This window comes from Porites lutea, chromosome 2, assembly GCF_958299795.1.
Source record: "Porites lutea chromosome 2, jaPorLute2.1, whole genome shotgun sequence".
In the NCBI taxonomy this organism is placed as follows: Eukaryota; Metazoa; Cnidaria; class Anthozoa; order Scleractinia; family Poritidae; genus Porites; species Porites lutea.
This window is the reverse complement of record NC_133202.1, coordinates 1,340,249-1,360,000: the sequence shown is the minus strand read 5'-3', so window position 1 is coordinate 1,360,000 and position 19,752 is coordinate 1,340,249. Positions and strand designations below refer to the sequence as shown.

The 19,752-nt window shown below is 39.6% G+C and overlaps 1 protein-coding gene across 1 annotated transcript in view; it reads left to right on the top strand.

Moving 5' to 3' along the window:
• The window catches only part of LOC140927337 (nose resistant to fluoxetine protein 6-like), a 19,478-nt gene extending 324 nt beyond the window's left edge, over positions 1-19,154 (top strand). The window contains exons 2-15 of the mRNA XM_073376968.1: positions 732-871; positions 2,452-2,536; positions 3,860-3,962; positions 4,208-4,440; positions 5,927-6,100; positions 7,022-7,115; positions 7,776-7,868; positions 9,155-9,323; positions 10,156-10,235; positions 10,799-10,921; positions 11,619-11,760; positions 12,427-12,637; positions 17,385-17,527; positions 18,076-19,154. Coding sequence (XP_073233069.1) covers positions 732-871; positions 2,452-2,536; positions 3,860-3,962; positions 4,208-4,440; positions 5,927-6,100; positions 7,022-7,115; positions 7,776-7,868; positions 9,155-9,323; positions 10,156-10,235; positions 10,799-10,921; positions 11,619-11,760; positions 12,427-12,637; positions 17,385-17,527; positions 18,076-18,204 — 1,919 coding nt within the window. The 3' untranslated portion in view covers positions 18,205-19,154. The remainder of the gene's footprint in view (positions 1-731; positions 872-2,451; positions 2,537-3,859; positions 3,963-4,207; positions 4,441-5,926; positions 6,101-7,021; positions 7,116-7,775; positions 7,869-9,154; positions 9,324-10,155; positions 10,236-10,798; positions 10,922-11,618; positions 11,761-12,426; positions 12,638-17,384; positions 17,528-18,075) is intronic.
• Positions 19,155-19,752: the final 598 nt, after the last annotated feature.

The window sequence follows — 19,752 nt, the reverse complement described above, 5'->3', positions numbered from 1 at the left end:
AACACTTTCTCAAGCTTATATTCTGCTTGCAAAGTCAGGGGCACCCAACGAGAATATAGTTCAAAACCACTTAAACATAGCATTGTTGAACGTACTTTAGTATTTAAACGGTAGATATAGGCATATTTTTATCCCTAAAAATTTTTTATCTGTTCGAATTTCCTAGCTGAAAGTCTAGTGATCCGAAAATTATAGGGATCAAAACTTACCTTTTCGAAAATTTCAGCCAGAAAAAGGGCTCCTGAAAATTCTATGTGACCTTTTTACGGGTAAAAATCCGTTAAAAATGGGCAATATTACCATTTTTTAGATTTTTGAAAATCCTAGGAGAGGCAGGCAAGCAAGAAATTTTACAACAAATTGTTCCGAAAATTCGACATCTCAAATCGCCTTCCGAACAGATATTTTCGGAAAATTGACGTTGGATGCCCCTGCAAAGTAAGCTGATAATTAAGTAGTGACCGTTTGTTAGCTAATTATAATTACTACGTACTGTTTCTTGTCACATTGCCAAACCTCAACTTGACCAACTGAAAAGTACCCTGCATGCAGAGCAGAGTCGCTTTGATCTTTCCTCGACTGGCAATTAATCAGAGGATTTTGAAGATGTTGGTAGAGTCGTTTCCCTTTTCTGACTTATACCTAGGAAAGATCAAAGCGACTCTGCCAGCAGGGAAAATGGAAAAACCGGGCTGCTCAAGTATTATGGTTTGTTATTGATGTCACTCTAGATGAGGATGCCTCAGGAAAACCAGAAAGTGGAGTGACTGGAGGCAATCTTGTGTGGCTGGGCTCCTACAGTTTGTGTCAAAACATTTCTGAAGCCCATTACTGTCTTGCTCCTAAAATCACTTTAGAATTCCAAGGATTTGTAAGTATTTTTAATTTCACTAAGAAATGGAATAAGGATTTATACCGGTACTTCAGTCAGTGGAGACTTCCAATGCTTGACACTCATGCCAGTCCACTAGCCATGGACTAGTGAAACTTCATGAAGTGGGCTAGCCTGAGAAAACATCCGACATTTTGCCCTACTACTGACAAGTCATCAGTATGGAATTTCTGTGCACGTTTCTCAGACGTCATTTGGCGGTGAAACCAGTGGTTTTGTCGCTAAATGTCGGCTGCTTTCTCAGGCTAGAACTAGGCTAGTAAAAAATATACTTCCACTACCTAGACTGATTAGTTTAGTGGACAAAATGAATTTTCTGTAATGTTTTAACTTGGGAAGGTCTTTATCTAAAACGCTTTATCAGTAGTTTACAACATACTTGCAAAAATTATGGAAGCCATGTAGGAAATGGAATAGAGAAGACTGGTTCCTAACCCAGCTGGTATTTTTTTGCTGTTTTTATTTTTTTTGGACAAGTGGCCAGCCTGTCCACGTGGGCTTAAGTGATTTATATTGCTAATTTAAATTACTAGCCCATTGCCTAGTGTCCAAAAAAGTCTAGCACTGACTTCTATAAGATGGATCACTCTTTTATAATTAAATGGATGCCTAGTAGTGTGGGTCCCTACATTCCATATCATTTTAACTCTATAAGCTGGCAAGATGGTCCCAACCCAACATTTCTGCCTTAGAGAGTTGTTTGAAGGTACAGTGATTGTTGTCAGGGCCATCATTAAGTTTTGAAGCAGCGATAGCAAATGAAGATCTATTAACCCGTAACATCTCACAAAAATTTATAGTGCTGCCCTTAGCTTTCCACTTTGATCACCTGTAACATCAAGTAAGCTCAGTGGTAACAGGTGTTATGGGTTAAGGCCCTTAACAGTGCTTCTGATATTTCGCGCGGTCATGGGGCCGCAAAATTCAGGTCACCTAAATCCGCGAAATCCCGACAAATTCACAAAAACACGCAAAATACCACAAAATTAGGTAGAAATCTTATCAAATACATGTCTGTACAGCAATTTTGAAACTTGTCTCAGCTACTGGGGGTATTTACTTGCCGGAAACTTGCAAATTTATGTCAAAACTTCGTTACTGAAATGTGCAAACAACGTTCCGAAACTACCAGGCGTAGATTATGTTGTGAAAAACTGAGCACTAGTCATGATGTTAAAGGCTTTGCCATTGGCTCATTTCTGGAGCGTATCGTTGTTGAAAGAGCAAATGATGATCTCTGTTAGAAAAACATTAAAAACTCTGGTCTGATCAGCGCAAAACTGATCGATTTCTAGTGAAATTTGCCCGAAAATAACCACAAAATCCGCTGTTTTTTACCGATTGTTTTCTGGCCAAGTTTGCCCCAAAGATTCCAGCGAAATTCCTGCGAAATCGGCCGATTTTTCCACGATTTTGTCGCTAAAAATCCTGCGAAATTTGACTTTTTTTCCGCGACCTATCAGAAGCCCTGCCTTGATGAAAGCTTTTGTTTGGTTTTGACTCACTTGTATGATATGTACAGTGTAAAGCTTAAATGTATCCTTTGACTATTTGCTTAGAAAGCACCTGCCGAGTGGGGTCTTTGTGTACCTTCCAACTGCAGTGAAAGAGATGTTGCTTTTGGATTCTCGTTTTTTATTAAACGTGAGGAGCAATTATATCATAAGATTATCTTAGTAACAATTTAATCTTGTATTTAAATAGATGTAAATTCTTTGTTTATAGCATAATACTGGCATTGCAAGTTGCACTCCAATCAAAAAATTTTGAAACAAATCTATCACTTATAACATAAAAGACTGAAAAAACCAAACTTACAAGAAGCAACCACTTGGCTAAGGTGAACTTGGACCTACCAAAAAAAAAAAGCAAATCCTCATGTTTTTGAGAGTATAGATATTTATCCAAGGAACCTTGGATTGATAGTTGGCATCAGGGCTTATGACCGCACAGACACCTACCTGTATATTTGTATCAATCAGTTTCTTTATATGCCCTCAATGATGTCTTATGTAATTTTTACCAGTATACCTACTGTAGTTTCTTATTAGGTAGATCAATGTTGAATGCATCATATATATTTTTGATGAATTAGCAAGTTTGTTGTGTTGTAACATCCATCCTCAGGTTAGAGCAGCATTTTACTGGTACCCTTTTATGAACAACTGAAGACGATATAATACTCAGCCGGCCTATTTATTGTAATGTATTAAACCTAGTTGAGGTTCAAGAATAGCTCGCCCTTTGCAGCCAGTTATTCATGTGGTACAAAAACGCCATTTGCAGTGATTTTAATACCTCTGCGTCCTGTGTCCCTGACACATAAAAATCCCCAAAGACATAAAATAATCCATGGCATGTGTCCCATAAGACGCGAAGATTGATCGATCGATCTGAACATGTGTATTTGTAGAAATATCCTGCTTGTTCGTGTAATTTGTGTGGCAGTTGTTATGGCTGTTGTTTAACAAGGCATATTTCTTTTAGTCTTTGTTGTGCTTTAAAGTAGAAGGACTATTTTTTAATTTCAGTTTTTACTGCAATACAGAGTTTTGGAGTGTGTCTTCAGATTTACTGTCTGGTTACATAAAGGTCCTGGAAGTGTTTTCAATTTCGGACTCTTTTTTTTTTTTAACTGGCACTCATTGGTTCTGGACTGGGACTCATGATTTTTCACAAGATGAGTTCCAGGACTCACCATGACTATTTGTAACAAAATCACTGCATTTGGATAGCTAGACGAAAATTACCATTTTAATGAACTCTTGGTTTGTCATTTTCCAGTGCATCCCTTTAATGCTCTCTTGCATAGTGGTTTTAATCATAACAGTTAAATGACATAGCTGCAAACAATTTATTGTTCTCATTCCCCTCACCATTAATTCCTCTACCCTCATGTAGTACCTGTTATTTTTTGTGTCACTGGTTTGCAAACTTAATGTGTTATAATGAATTATTTCGTACTAGCATATGTAGGAAACCTGCCTTTCGTTAAAGTATCCCTTGACAAAGATATGTCCATTGCTTGTGCTCATCCATCCAAATGGACAACAGGCCCCATCATCACTCTGTGAGTATTAGTATGTGAGTATTTTAACATTAATAAATACAACTTATTTACAGTTGATAAAATCATACACAGAGTACTTCCTTGACTTAGAATGCTTGCTGTAAAGTTGCAGTTAATTGAAATAGAAGGTTACCTTGTGAGAGGAGAGCATATATTTTTCATTGTTGTTTATATTTGATTGACATTTTCTGTGCAAAGCAAGTCATTCTTTTCTGTAAGATTCTCATCGCAACATTTTCATGTAGAGTCATCTGTGCTGTCATTGCATGTTTGTGTTTGGCTGGAACAGCGGTTGACTTGTTGGTTGTTCAAGGATCATGGAAATTTTGGGTTACTGCAGAAGAACCACGTCAAGCAGAAGAAAATGACTTTCATATAAGTAGCAACCAAACTGAACCTTTACTCATCAATAATGGGCTTTCAGAAAGGACTGGCTTGCCTTCTGTTCAGTACATGCAGCCCAGCCTGGAGGAAAGAGGTAACTGTAGTTAACGTTACTGGGCTTTTCAATAGCACACAAACTCTTAAATTTAAAAGCCTGGCAGCTTAAGTGTTTTCGTGTCGGTCAGTTTTTATAATTACAATCACAAGCAACGAACCTTGAAACACAGAAACACACAAAATGGATCAAAATCCACCAATTGCAAATCACAAACTAGTTATGGTCTTTTGAACTTGTTTGTAAACAGTAAACATCTGAGTCCAAAGAGGTTCCCTATGATGATTGAAGGCAGCGGAGAACGTAAACGTTAGCTGGCTTTTGTAATTCAGAATTCACACGTTTTTGAAAAGCAACATTAGCTTTGAAAGCACGTGTAACCATAATCTGTTCTCCCTTCTTTGCTTATGATTTTTTAGGTGCACTTAGCTGACATATCTGAATTTTTGAGAATTTTTCTGAAGAGTTGTTTATTATTATATACAGACAAACCCCGTTGATAAGGACACTGAAGGAGCCATAGAAAGTGTCCATTTTAAAGGGGTGTCCATATTAAGTGGGTTCAATTTATAGAAATTGTAAGGGCTTTATTTATTTATTTACCAGCTCTTCTGGACACAGGCCTGCCCAGAGGGAATGTGCACGAACGGGACCAATGCGAGGTGCCATCTGTACCCAATCCCACAAACTGTAAAGGTTGGCCACACCACCGGGGTCTATGACCCCTACTCTTTTCAAATAGTGGTGTGGGTTCTTTTACGTCCCACAAGAACAAATCAGTGAAAGTGCTGTGAGACGGAACCTACAGTTTTTCGTCCTTATCCGAGAAGACTAGAAAGTCTAAGCAGATGTCATTACAAAGGCAGCATTTTCTTCTCAGTTATTTAAAGACCCTGATTGTTGGTCTGGTCGGGGTTTGAACCCGCAACCTCCTGCTTGGCAGACTGGCGCTCTCCCAACTGAGCTAACCAGGTGGCTTTCCTTCCCTAGGGACAAAACAAACTGTCTGTAATAATGAGGTGTCCATGTTAAGTGGGTGTCTGTAAGGCGAGGTTTGACTGTTTTCTTGAATTCATCTCATTTAAGCCAAATATTATTATTATAATATATAAACAAGATGAGAATTAATAGAATGACCACCAAAGGGAAAATGCTTTTATCTTTTAGCAATATTTTGTCTTAACTAATCAAAAATGAAAATGTATCGAGATCAGCCCTTAATTGTATTAGGATATTGCACCTTCAAAGGGTTAAATAAATGTCTTGACCTAGTTGGAGATTTGGTAATTAGAAAAAGTCAGGAAAAAAGTGTCACTAGAATCTTGTGTAGTCATTCATTTGATTGCATGTAATGAGTAAAGCCATGGTCTATTTGCAATGTAAGTAAATTACAGCTGCAGTTACCTGATTTTAAGCATAAATTTCGATACTTTTGATTGACCTGTTTTTCCAAATTCTGAATTATGGAACTTTACGCAGGTAACGCCTGGCAGTTGTTTCACTACTTTTATCTCTATTTTTACAGGATTTTTGATCCAACTTCTGACCTGTTTCTCAGTCGCTCGTAATGCCAGTAAGATAATGGACTGCACAGTCCCACCCGGTGCTATTACTTGCCTGAATGGTGTGCGGGTGCTCAGCATGTGGTGGGTTATCCTTGGACACACATATCTGTGGCTTCTTCTTTTCCGAATCCTCAGTAAGTTAACAATGTACTTGTTTATACTCTGATTCGTTTGAATCAAGTGTTTTCCTTATCAGGCAGTAACCGGTAAAATTTACCGTCTGCAACAGTCTGAAATTTACTAAAATTAAAGAAGTACTTCTAAAAAATATGCAGGTTGTGATCCGATCCGATTCGCACATGCCACAAGGAAATAAATAAATAAATAAATACAGGGAAAGTACACCTAGCCCTAGAGAAAATATAGAGAAAATGTCTCCTAGCCCTAGAAAACAAAGGAAACTTTAAAAATTGCTTTTCTTTGCCACCTACAAAATCCTACTGTACATGAGCCTGCGAGATACTTGCGTATGATGTGAAACTACCATTTCAGAGGTGTTGAACCGCACCTGTGCCGCCCTACAGGAGAGGCATGTAGATTGATACGGCAGGGGCACCCAACGGCAATTTTCGGAAAATATCCGTTCGGAAGACGATTTGAGATCTAGAATTTTCGGAACATTTATTGTAAAATTTCTTGCTTGCCTGCCTCTCCTAGGATTTTCGAACATCTACAAAATGGTATAATTACCCATTTTTAACGGATTTTTACCCTTAAAAAGGCCACCTAGAATTTTCGGGAGCCTTTTCCTGGTTGAAATTTTCGAAAAGGTAAGTTTTGATCTCTATAATTTTTGGATCACTAGACTTTCAGCTAGGAAATCCGAACAGATAAAAAGTTTTTAGGGGATAAAAATATGCCTATATATACCGTTTAAATACTAAAATACGTTCAACAATGCTTTGTTATGTGGTTTTGAACTATATCCTCGTTGGGTGCCCCTGATACGGTCCTGTTAAATGCAGTCTCCCGGGATGGTTAGACATAGAAGCTGTTAGATTCTGTGCAAACAAACTGTTGAAGTAAGTTAACATTGATATCTCTGGATTTTGCAGACAATCTAGGATTGGCACTGAACATTACTCATAGGTTTTCTTTTGAAGCTGTGAATAGTGCTTTCTTCTCCGTGGACAGCTTTTTCCTTCTGAGGTAGGCCTGCTTAACTACTAGAACGACAATCTTGCATCAAGAGCTCTTGCTTGTGTTTAATGATATTCAATTTCTAATTTGTTCCAATTGTGTAGACAAGCTAAAATTGCTTCGTGGGCCTCCTCTTTTTTCTTAAAAAATGAATCATTACCTAGGTGTCATGTAACTGGTCATTTCCGAAAAGCCCAATTAGAGGAAAAGAGTTAAGGCTTTGCTGAGTGCTTAATCGAATCGAAGACTTCCACCTTAGCTGCCAGTTTTTCTTCATCGCCCTGCAACATACCCACCATCGATAAACTCTGCCGCCACGTTTGTCGCATGGGGAGGGGGACGGGGGCTGGTAACAGCTACGGAAACCCTCGCTTAGGTCCACTTAGTGACTTAAATATGTCCATCCCCTTAATGGACCAGCACTAACTTACGCTTACTGTTGCGTTGTCCCCGCCTGTATTTTTGCATATTCATGTATGCTATATTCTAGATTAATTTTTGTAGTGTCACTTATCTCTTGGTTTATATTGCTTTGGCACCGTCAATGAAATTAAAATAAAACAAAGTAAAACATAGGTTCAATTTACGGAAAATGTAGGAAGATACAAGTATTACTACCTTACGGTATAGTTTTGATCTAAACAGGTAATTTCATTTCTTTCCTTTCAGTGGTTTACTCGTGGCCTACCTTGGTTTTCGTCGCATGGATAAGAATAACGGCAGGCTTCCTCTGTTTCAGTTTTACTTTCATCGATTTTGGAGGTAAAATCTCACCTTTACAAATTAGATAAAAGAATTCAGTCTCATGTGTTCTTACTAAAGTTCCTTATCGTGCTTTTTCGAAGTCTCAAAACCAGTATGCATCATTTTTGTGGCAATGGTCCGGTGTAGCCTGTTCACAGACCTTCTATTTTTCTCTTAAATTTGCGTCAAGCGCGCGTATAAAAAAAAACCGCGGGGCGTGATTTTTTGCCCACTAGCGCAAGGGGGTAGGGGTAGGGAAGAAGAAAATAGACTAGACTGTTCAAAGTCCTCTATTTTTCCGTAAGATCGTCGAGATCTAATACTTTGCGTTAGGGGGCGGCCATCTTGGATAAGTGTCAAATCTACTTAGGGGCCGGGGGACGGTTAGGAAGGAAGTCTCCCTCCCCCCACCGCTACAAGAGGAGCCCACAATCCTAATCTCCTGGTTGCTATTGCGCATGTTCAGCATGTATGTAGCCAGCTTCGAATTCGTTTGGACTTCCACAAAGAATGAATGGAGTGCATCGAACGCAAACTGATCACGTGCGTTTACAACTTGGATCACTCGTAATTAATCACGTATTTTTTGCCATCTATCACATGAAACTTGCCCAAAGCACAGTATTTGAGCAAAAGCGTTTTGGCCTTCGATCGCTATCGCCCGCACTCCGTAACCTTCGGTTTTAACTAGTATTTCAAGAAAGTGGGGTGAAGGGAGCGGGATGTTTATTCGTGGTTGGCCGGGGTTGCTTATTCTAGGAAGGTCGCTTTTTAGAGGATAATAGGTGCACTTTACCGAAATGTGGTTATTTTTAAACGCATAGAAGCATAAGCACTGTATTTAAAACTTTTTTTGCAATTTTATGCTGATTATTTTTACAGCGTTCCCATAAACGCACACGTGTGCGCATTTTACCACAAATCGAAAGGGACGCACGCTTCCTCCGAGAGTCCCAGGGACGCATAAGGACTGGTTACTATCAATACATCTTTGCAACCACTAGCCTTATGTACGATGAAGCTCTGGAAATTACCGTGCATTAATTACATGTGCATAGAGAGCTATGTCAATTTTATTATATTTACTACAAGAAAGACATAGATCAATATTTCCAAAAAACGCTTTTTTAGTACCAGTCCTTTCCCCTCCCACTCTTTAAATTGCGTCCATTCAAAGAAGATCTAGGGACCCTAGCTTTAAAAGCAAAAAGGACCCTTAAGTTCCTTAGTTTTCATTGGAATGTTGACCAAAACAACACAACCATCCTCGGAGTTTAAACACCAATTATTATTGTATTCGACAGGTTGACGCCCAGTTACATGTTTGTTATCTTGTTCTACCATAATCTTATGAAATTTCTCGGCGATGGGCCCTTGTGGTATGGTATCCAACAACCAACAACCTGCGGAAAATACTGGTGGACTAATCTGCTTTACATAAATAATTTTCACCCTAATTCCCTGGCCAAGGAAGTGAGTTTATGACCACTACTTTCCATTTGTAACGTGCAATAGCAGGAATAATTGACTGGGTGCCTGTAAAATATTGCTACAATCATGGACAAAAGTCTTGACGCAAACTTGAATTTGTTGGTCTGTTTTTAAGTCACACATACTCAACTCCTTCTCCCACACTCACAAACAACATTGGACGCGAGTATCCAGAATTTTTCAACATTGGTTAAGGGGGTGGGGGAGAGGGGAGAACTGCAAAGCAGCACTGTGTTATGAAGGCACCCAGAAGCCACAGGGATTATTGTATCACTCTCTCAAGGACGTTTGCTCGGGATTGTAGATTCTCCCTCGAAACTACTTAGTGGCCGTTAATTTTTTTATCTGGAAGGGGAAGGGAGGTTTTGGTGGATTTGAAATGCCAAAAAATGTAAACTTAAGAGGGGGAACAATCGTTTCTGATTGGCTATTATTGAGCAGGCAAGAAAGATTGGATGAAAAGGAGGGGGTCATTAAAACTTAATAATGAGTCTCTTCATGAGAGGCAGAACCTGGCACGAGATCGAGAATCAGTAAGGGCTTTTTTCCATGTATAATGTATTCCTTGCATTTTACATGTACACCCATGGATTTAACGAAGAATGCAAAGTTCTTCATGAGTTTTAAGCAAGAACTGTCAATCGTTAGTAATTAGGTTGCTCGTGTTTCATATTTCTGTGACCCCGTTCAAGGAATGGTCCAGTTTTGGTACATGGCGGTAATTTTTTTCCTGCCGAAGTTGTTTATGAACTGAAACATGTTGGCTGATTTGTTTACAAAAGTAAATGCAATAAGTCCTTGTTTCATTTTTCAGTGTCTCGGATGGTCGTGGTATCTTGCCAATGATATGCAGTTCTATATTATCAGTCCTCTGCTGCTTTTCATCATCTACAGGTGATCAAAGTTCGTTTCGCCAACGTCCTGTTCGCTACCGTCTAAAGTCGTTTCGCTATCGTGTTACGACAGTTCGCTGAGATCTTTCGTCTCTTCAAGTGTTTAATGGCCTTTTTAGGTCGTGGCTAAAAGAACGAGCCTGTATATGCATGTTTGGAGCTCGTTTCGTTTCGTAAGACGTTCAGGCGGTAAAAAAGTGCGGCGGTGTGACCGTTGTAGAGAACCTCTCTGGCAGCACTTGGTGGTGATGATGATGATGATGATGATGATGATTGTGATGGTTATGATAGTGATGATAATGATGACGACGATTATGATCGATTACCATGATAATGCGATACCTATATGATGATGGTAATTATAGCTTAGAATGATGAGAATTGTCATGATGGTAAAGAGCTTGGTGATCATTGGTCATAGTGATACCAGTGATGACAATAATGATGACAATGATGATGATGATGATGATGGTGAAAGTGAATGATAATGATGTTATTAATATTGTACTTGTTGTTAGTTTACGTCTTACAATTGGATGAAATGTAGGTTTTATTGTTTATCAGACTCCGGTGGATTGGTCTTGGTGCGGGTGTTGGTGGCCTTCTTACAGCTTCTCTTCTCGTCACCGGGGTATTAATTGGTCATTACAACACAGATGTCCTAGAGGCTGAACAAATTGAGACTGGGTAAGTATTGTTGGTTGAGCTGTGTAAGTTCTTGTTTTGCTAATATGTTCCTGTTTCGTTTTGTATATTTTAAAACGTTTTTCACTTTTTTTGGCGATGTGAAACCATTGTTGCACGTCGTGCGATCGGCGCGTGCTAGACATGGAGTGGCATCCATATTGAATTGTGCTGCACCGTGTCATACAAAACCTTGAGAGTTCACACCCGTCCTTTCGTTGAAATCACTCCTAAGCGTGTAGCAAACACCCGCTTTGCGCTGAGTGTAAAAAAAACTATATTTCATTTCTTATAGTCCACCCTCAGCAAAGGGACAAAATTGGGGCACCTATCCCGTGATGCTTTTTCCTTTTAGTAGGAGCGTTGCCGGGGGATGGATTTCTTAACGCCGAGTTCATTGTTAAAACCACACGCTTTATCGCGGAGTTGCAGAGATTTCTGGCGATGCAACTCCAACTAAAGGTTAAACATACAGTCAAACCCCGCCTTACGGACACCCACTTAATACGGTCACTTCATTATTATAGACAGTTTGCTTTGTCCCTGGGCAACGAAAGTCCTTACAGTTTCTCTAAATTCAAACCGCTCACCCCGTTAATACAGACACTTTTTATGGCTTCCTCAGTGTTCGTACAAACGGGAATTGACTGTAGTAGATACCACACTGTCAGAGTAATCGTTTGAGTGGATTTTAATTTAGGTTTAAGAAAGAACAAGGCAGAGGTAGTTATACAGACGTCGTCTATATCAAGCCATACTGCCGTATTACTCCCTATCTCGTGGGAATTGCACTTGGCTACCTGCTTTTCATTGAAAAAAGTGCTCCGGCCAAGAATCCTTTGGTGAGTAGCAGACAGATGAATTCGATTTTTAATTGTACTTTCCCAATACAAGAGGTGACTGTTTGAGTAGGTGAGAGTCACCTTTTTAAGTGCTACCTGAGCCAGTCAAGAGACATAACAGTAGCTCTGCATTTCAAAGACTTTATCTTGTGAAAATCAGAATTAAGTTATTCATTTCTGAGAGTACTTTTGAATTATGTCACTCTTTTGATTCGCGTGTTAAACATTTGTCTAGCAAAACATCTTTTTTTAGTTGGGCATTTTACAGTCAAATCCCACGAATTCACTGCGCCGTTAATTGAAGTTGTTTGTTGCGCATATTCCTGGTACATCAAAGGTACCCGGAGGAAACCTTGTCCGATGGGATTTAGCGAACTATACAACTGGTTTTGATTTTAAAATTTGCCTTCGGGGCTGCAAAGTTACCGGGACTTTCGAGAAACGGGTCCCCGATCCGATTCGCCTCAGTGAAAGGGAGACATCCAATGATTCCTAGTCAATGCATTTCAGTTACTCGTTCGGGGCACGTGACCAGAAACGCATAGGCCGCGTGGAATAATGAGGCCTAGGGACTAGCCACCAACCCTTTATTTTCCAACATTTTGTGACCTCCGTGAGCAAATTATCGTTTGTATCATACATCTGACACTTTCTTTTTTTATTCAGAATAAAATACCAAGGCAACTTGTTTGCTTGGTCGGTTGGTTTGTGGGCGCTGGCCTTGGCATTACCGTTGTATATGGAATTTACACTGTCAATAAGAAAGGAGGAAGACCGTTCAACCAAGCAGAAAACATCATTTATGGCACGTTTAGTCGGTTTGTTTGGGGACTGGCTGTTGCTTGGGTTGTCTATGCCTGTCACAAAGGATATGGAAGTAAGAAAATTACCACGTTAATGTTGTAGAACCTTTTTACGGCTAAACCTGCACCTGCGACCACCTATTCAGATTACTCAAATCCATTTACCAGAAGTACACACCACGGGTATTTTTCCATCTACGTGGGAAACCGGAAATTCCTGTTGGAAAATCAGGTGTTTCGCGCAATTCCGTTTGGGTAGCGTCAGAAAATATGGGCTGTGATTTTAGTGTGTTCAGCTTATTTGGATTTACTTTGTGTCGGTTCGTTCTTCCACCTCGTCAAATTTTGTAGTTTTATGTTTATGCGCAAGGGTTCCACCCGGGTGGTTTTGTGTAAATTGTAAACACCCAGGTCTTGGCATTTTGGTTGATCGCCTACGAGCGGTTTGACTGTTTTAACGTATTCACATGGTGGTCACTATTAGTGAGGTCGGACTGCCTTCTCCACAGGCTTTTCCAAGGCTTAGTGTGGAGCACGGAACAAGCGAGAAGCGCGAGAGCTGGTGACAAGAGAGAAGCGTGAGAGGGGCATGATGGAAACGAGCGCAGAGTGCGAGCGGGGAGTGATGGGAAGAAAAGAGAGAGAAAGGGGAAAGTCACTTCGCATTTTGTTCCTTCCCATTACTCCTTTCGCCCCCGCTTTCCTTAGCAAAGTCGTTCAAATATCTCCATAAAGTCATCGCACGCGACTGGGGACGAGTTAGGAGGTCGGATATTCGTGGTTTTATCTAAATAAATCTTGATTACGTATGTAACATCTCCGCGTTATTTGATGACGGTTATACACATCTGATGAAAATTTATATATCGTCTTCTAGTTAGTCTGTTTGCCTGGGGAAAATCAATACAAATGCTTTCAACTGGACAAAGGCCATAGCAGCCAGCTTCAAAGCTGTCAGCCATCAGTACATAGACAAACGATGGTTTCCACACAACAAGAACTGAACACTGATGAAGTTGAAAGAATTGTCTCTGATAATGTGCCAAGCAAATCTAGAGGATCCCCATTGTTTTTTTTTTATCTATGGCCCTTTCTTGATTTAGGATGTTACCAAAAGGGTAGGTTTGCTGTTAAACGGCTTGGAAACTAAAATTTGATAGCATTTTGTTTTGAATGAGGGTATGGGCATGCTTTTCAGTTGAACATGCCTAGCGAGCGTAAAAATTGCATTCAGTCTGAGGATTAATGAGAGAGGGAAAATTTTATATATTTAGGCGTGACAAAATTCAAGGGAATATTGGTACTTAGAAATTACATGTCATAGGCATGGAAAAAATAGGTTCATGCCCTCGCAGCCCAAAATTGACTTAGCTAAACTTAGGTCCCAGATCTCTCGCCGGGTTGATAATTCATTCCCAGTTTTTGCTCGTCTGGTTTGGCATGCCGGGCATGCAGATCGTGCAGCCAGTTGGGTTTGCCATGCTCGGCATGCCGGGTATGAAATTGGCATGCCCAGCGTGACTGATTTTGATGTTCGCTCCAGCATCATATCCTGAGAATCACATAATCGCCAAATATATCTTAGGGAGCTTGAAGCTACAGGTTTCATGCCTGGCAATAAACGCAGATTATAACAAAAAAAGTTATGTTTGTCACAATGTATGTCACGGGATCGACTGGCAAAACTGAAGACAAAAGCCTGGATTTATAAATAAAAAGCACAACAAAACAACATTATTCATGCATAAAATAGAATACTTCACTTGCAATTACAGATCAATTAATCCTTTTATTTCAAAGCGATACTGATATTTCTGGGTCCAGATTTAAATTTGATCGCGGAAAAGCGTTTTAAACAATAAGATAACAAATCTTCTCCGTCAGTATATGTTTCTCGGTCAACAGCATTAAAAGACTCCTGAAAATTAAGCTTACCAGGACGTTCAAGTCAGTACGAGAGTACGACGTTAATACTGCAAACACGTTCTGATTTGGTGAGTTTGGACTGCCTCTCAGAGAGATTTTGCTTAGGTTTTCAGTGCGCTTCTTGTCAGCTATGCGAATTTTGCAAACTGTTTTACTCCTTGCTGACGATAGTCCTTTCAGCAACGTCATCTGCTCCATCCGAAGATACCCCGAGCTCGCACGAAATCGGCCAAATTTCCGCAGAAGTGTTTTCGGATGACGATGAATTTAGTTTGTTGTAGCGTGGCAGTTGTGGCGTCATGATGTCGTCATGTCTCTTCGCACTTGTTTGTCTTTTTTTTTTCCTGCGGTGCATGGTTGAGATGTTGGTGAATGCTGGACAAGAAATGGATTCTGCGAGAGACTGTAAGTACAAATTTAGTATTAATTTGGTAAAGAAAAAGCCTGAATATCGAAAAAATCCCGTGAATTATCCTTTTGGCATTCAGTTTATCTTGCTGTTCAGCATGCCTAAGAATCTCTCAGGCATAAGTGGTTTTCAACTCGTTCACTTCGGATTGTTTCTGTTTCTACGTCTTGTAATCTTCTTCTGCTGTTAAGAAGACTAGAGGAAACTTCAAAAGTATAGAAACCAATCACTTTTGGAGACAAAATAAAATATCCGTAAATCAAATGCCAAAATCAGATTTGGATTTCGCTTTAAAAAATGAACATGCTGCAGGTGTCAATGCAAAGTTGTAAACAACTCAATAAGGAGTCTGCGAATGTGCGTTTAGGTCCACAAAACTAATTTTTCTTTTGGATGTCTTATCCAAGCAACCACTTATGCCTTACATTGCTTGTCTACGAGTGTACTACAAAATGCTTTACTACAGTAAGCCTTTGAGAGGCGATTCTGGTAAATTTATAGGACGCTAAAATGCAAAAAATTCTAAGCTTAAATAACCTGGCTGGGTCCGATTTCTGAATTACAAAATGTTCACGTTTGCCGGCTCCTCTTTAAATAAACATAGTTTTTGAAATTACTTTGTACTATTTTAACCCGAAAATTATGATTGGGTTATAAAGCTTTTAAAACGGACGAAAACTAAGCTAATAAACATGTTCAACGTAAAAAACTAAGATTTAGTCGCTTTTTCAACTTGGCTACCTTTACGCAAAAACAAAAGCAAGCAATGAGGCTTTTATTCGACATATTTTCTGAGAATTTTATCTGATCAATTTAATGTCTCTAGCATTATTTTCGTATAGGAATTTTCCTAATTATTTGAGCTTTTAATTTAATAATTTTGATACTTTATAAACTTCTCATTTGATAGCTTCACTTTTTTTATACACCGATTAAGAAACAAATTCGCTCTCGTTAAATCCTATTTTATGACCTATTTATTAGAACTCTAGGTAACATAGTAATAACACAGTTATTACTGACTTATTTTGAGTTAAAAACAAAGAACACAGACTCTGGTAATGACACATAAACAATAATCCCTGGCAAGCCTACAAAACAAGAAAGAGGAACTCAGACTCCTTATCAAAATATGAAACAAGACAAAAACAGCTTTTCTAACGTAGGGAAAATTGCGTTAGAGAGATTTGTAATTGCAACGTTATATTCAAGCACATTGCATTGTCGAACATCATAATTTACTGAATAATGGACAGTGATTTTGGAGCTTAGCTCAGTTTGTAATGTAATGAACGTTGAAAGATATTCTATAACCTTGTATTTTTAAAAGCTTTCATGGAACATAGATGCATTTTATTATGCAAAGAAAATAGTCTCTGTCTCTATTTTTAATGATTTCAGTCAATTCTATTTTATTCGCAATGTGAAATGGGAATCCTATTAAAGACTCATTAAAAGGGGTGAGGCCGTTTTTACAATCCCCCAACAGGTCATCTCCGCGATGACGCTGTTTTATTACTACGGCAGAATCCCTCAGGGTTTTACTTTCTTGTGAAAATTAGAGCCTTTGTTATTTAAACTTCGCTGGGACAACCAAATCTATAAAAATGAGAGGAATAGCAATGACGTCATCGTGTAAATGACCTATAAACCGTACATCAAACGATAAGTACTGTGATCTGTTTAGTTTTTTTTTTTTTTTAGCCAGGCTTAAAATATCTGTAGATTCAAGGAATTATAACCTGTGCGTTGAGAGCATGCCAGAGACCGATTTTGGCATGCCCGGCATGACCCAGATTATGGCACGTCCGGCAAGCCAGAGAATTTGGCATGCCGGGCATGCCAGGAAATTTGGCATGCCCGGCATGCCGGAGATTTTGCTGGGTATGAATTACTTATTACTAGAACCTAGGCTTCTCGCGGCCTGGGTGAGAAGGTCACGGAACCTCAAATTATGCTTACAGGGCATGCGAAATTCTGTTGCATGCCAATTTCAATGCAAAACCACTCTGGGGCCACCCCCTCTATTACCAGTGAGCAAATCATTGACGATAGGCATGGGAAAAATCCTTGCATGCTAACCAACATTGAAAACGTAGCAGAAATGTCCTCAATTGCTGAGTCATGCCCTAGGGGAGGCTTTAAAATACAGAATTTCCTGACATGAATGAGGGAATTTTCCGTAAACAGCATGTGATCATGCCGGCTAGGACGTATTGCCTCCGTATTGCCCCTTTTTACAGCTAGCTAGGCTCATTTTTAGGTTCCATGGCCTGAAATGACGAAAAATTCATGCCCTAAATGTAAAAAGTCCAAAAACGCCCTCGAAATTTTAGTTTCCAAGCCGTTTGTTAGCGACCGCTTAATTTTTGCCTGAAAAAAAAAACTATTTATTGGGTGTAAAATCTTTCCTGCATTACTAAGGGTGTGCTGTACATATCGTAAGGCTGCATTAAAACGGTTGAACTTGTTTTGTTTTATTCTAGGTCTTGTGAACAAGTTCCTTTCTGCATCGTATTGGATCCCACTGAGCCGTTTGACATACAGTGCTTATCTGCTTCACCCTATCGTTATGAATGTATATTTTGGGTCCTTCCAACATACTACGGAGTACACAGACAAGATCTTCGTAAGTTCATTTAACATCTCCTCCCTTTGCCAGTACCTCGTTCTCATGCTACTTCTTTAATGGTTGGTGCATCAGTGAACTACCTACCATTTACCCTAGAGTCGGAGTCAGTAAGCCATGCTGTCAGGTGGTCAGTCAGTCAGAACTACAGTGAGCCACTCCACCAACCAGTCAATCAGTCAGGCGGCCAGCCGGTCAGTCAGTAGGCCGGTCAGACAGTTAGTCAGTCGGTCAGTCAGCCAGTCAGACAATCAGTCAGCCAATCGGTCAGTCAGTCAGACAGTCAGCTAGTAAGCAAGACGGTCAGTCAGTCAGCCACTTGGTCAGCTAGTCAGTCAGTTTAACAGCCATTCAGTCAAACAGTCAATCAACTAGTCTGAGTCAACTAGTCAGTCGGCCAGTTGGTCGGTCATTCAGTCAAACATTCATTCAGCCAGTCAGCCAGCCTTATCAGCAAGACAACCAGGGGTCTTAGGATTGTAATTTCACATGTTTTCTTTTCATGAACTGTTAACGAGAGTGAGAAATGACCTTCTTGTTTATTGCAGGCTTTGTACTTTGTGTCGATAGTGGTGTTTGCGTACGCTTCAGCGTTTGTTCTGGCCGTGTGCGTTGAATATCCTACCATGCAGTTGGAAAAGGTGCTGTTCTTCAGAAACAAGAACTCTGGCATCTAATGTTCGGCGGATAAGCATATTTTCACGCCTCGAATTTACATTCGAATTTTGAAACAAAATGGAAGTAGTTTAAAGCGGGGCAGTGTAAAATGAAGACTATCTGTTTTGTTCCCATTTTGCCAATTTCCCGTTCCCCGATTCAGTATCATCGTTTCTGTTGCATCCAGTGCAAATTTCAGACTAATTAAATTACACTATTTATTCCTACCAATCTTGATACAAAACACTCTTTTCAAGTAAAAAAATTAAAAAAAACAAAAATGATCATTTAGGAGATACAAGTTAAGTTTATTTGAAATTAAATGATTGATTTTAGTAAAATCCAACCAGTTGGTCAAAAAAAATCGAGAATAAAAAATGTTAGCTAGACTTTATATTAATCCTTTTTTGCCGCCAAAAAGCCCACGCTTTTCGCTACTAGTGGGCTATAACATATAGCCTAGAAGTAGCTCAGCCAATCAGAACGCAGCATTGATAATAGACCACTAGTTGGATTTTACTAAAATAGGTTATTCACCTCGTTGTCGATGGATAGGGCTAGGGTTCAAATTTGGTTTTGATCCTATTTTTTTCATTCTCCCGCTCCCCGTTTCCCTGACTTAGTAACATCCCAACAGAAATGGTGTAGGTGTAGTGACAAAAATGTAATCATAGCACGAAGGCATGAGTGCGAGTGCATTTCATGATTCATGGGCACGATTAATATTTTGAAAGTTGTAAGAGCTTGCCTTATTGCTTGAAATTTGGGCTTTAATTCTTTGTGTTTGTATATTTTTTCAATTTTTTTATTATTTTTTCGATTTTATTATTTTTTTCGATTTTATCTTGCCTAATAAAGCCTGACATAAAATTTTCGCGAGTTAGTGTAGTGACTGGTTTTGTAGAAATGGTACAAAATGAATTCGCGTAAACAAGAAAAGTGAAAATAAATGGATTGTGGTGAAACATCACTGATAGTGTGGTGTCAGTATTTCTGGTTGCCAAAAATTTGTTGTACTACGGTGGAACCTTCATATGAGGACTGAAGGGACTACCACAATTTGTTCGCTATACCGAGGTTGCGTCATACAGTAGAACCTCGATATAACGAACCTTTATATGACGAAGTCCTCGGTATAACAAACGATCTTCTTTACCCCAGTAATAGTAACATATATGAAAACCAACCTCGATATAACGAAACTTCGTTATCAGTGGCGGGTCAAGACCTTCAGATAAGGGGGGCCCGGTCATCCAGACCCTGAGATAAAGGGGGTTGGCGGTCTCAAAACAAAACATTTTTCGGCCTTTCGGGCCTCAGTTTGGTCTAACAATAAAGGTGGGGGGAAGGGCGGGGGGCAGGTCCCCCGGGTCCCTTCCCTGGATCCGCCACTGATTACAGCGAACAAATTCTGCCAGTCCCTTGGCCCTTCGTTACTATCTAGGTTCGTTTTCATATATTTTACTATAATTACTGGGTTGAAGAAGATCGTTCGTTATACCGAAGACTTCGAGGTTCTGCTGTAATCTTTTAGCTCTGATGCACATTCTCCAAAGTGATTCAGCATT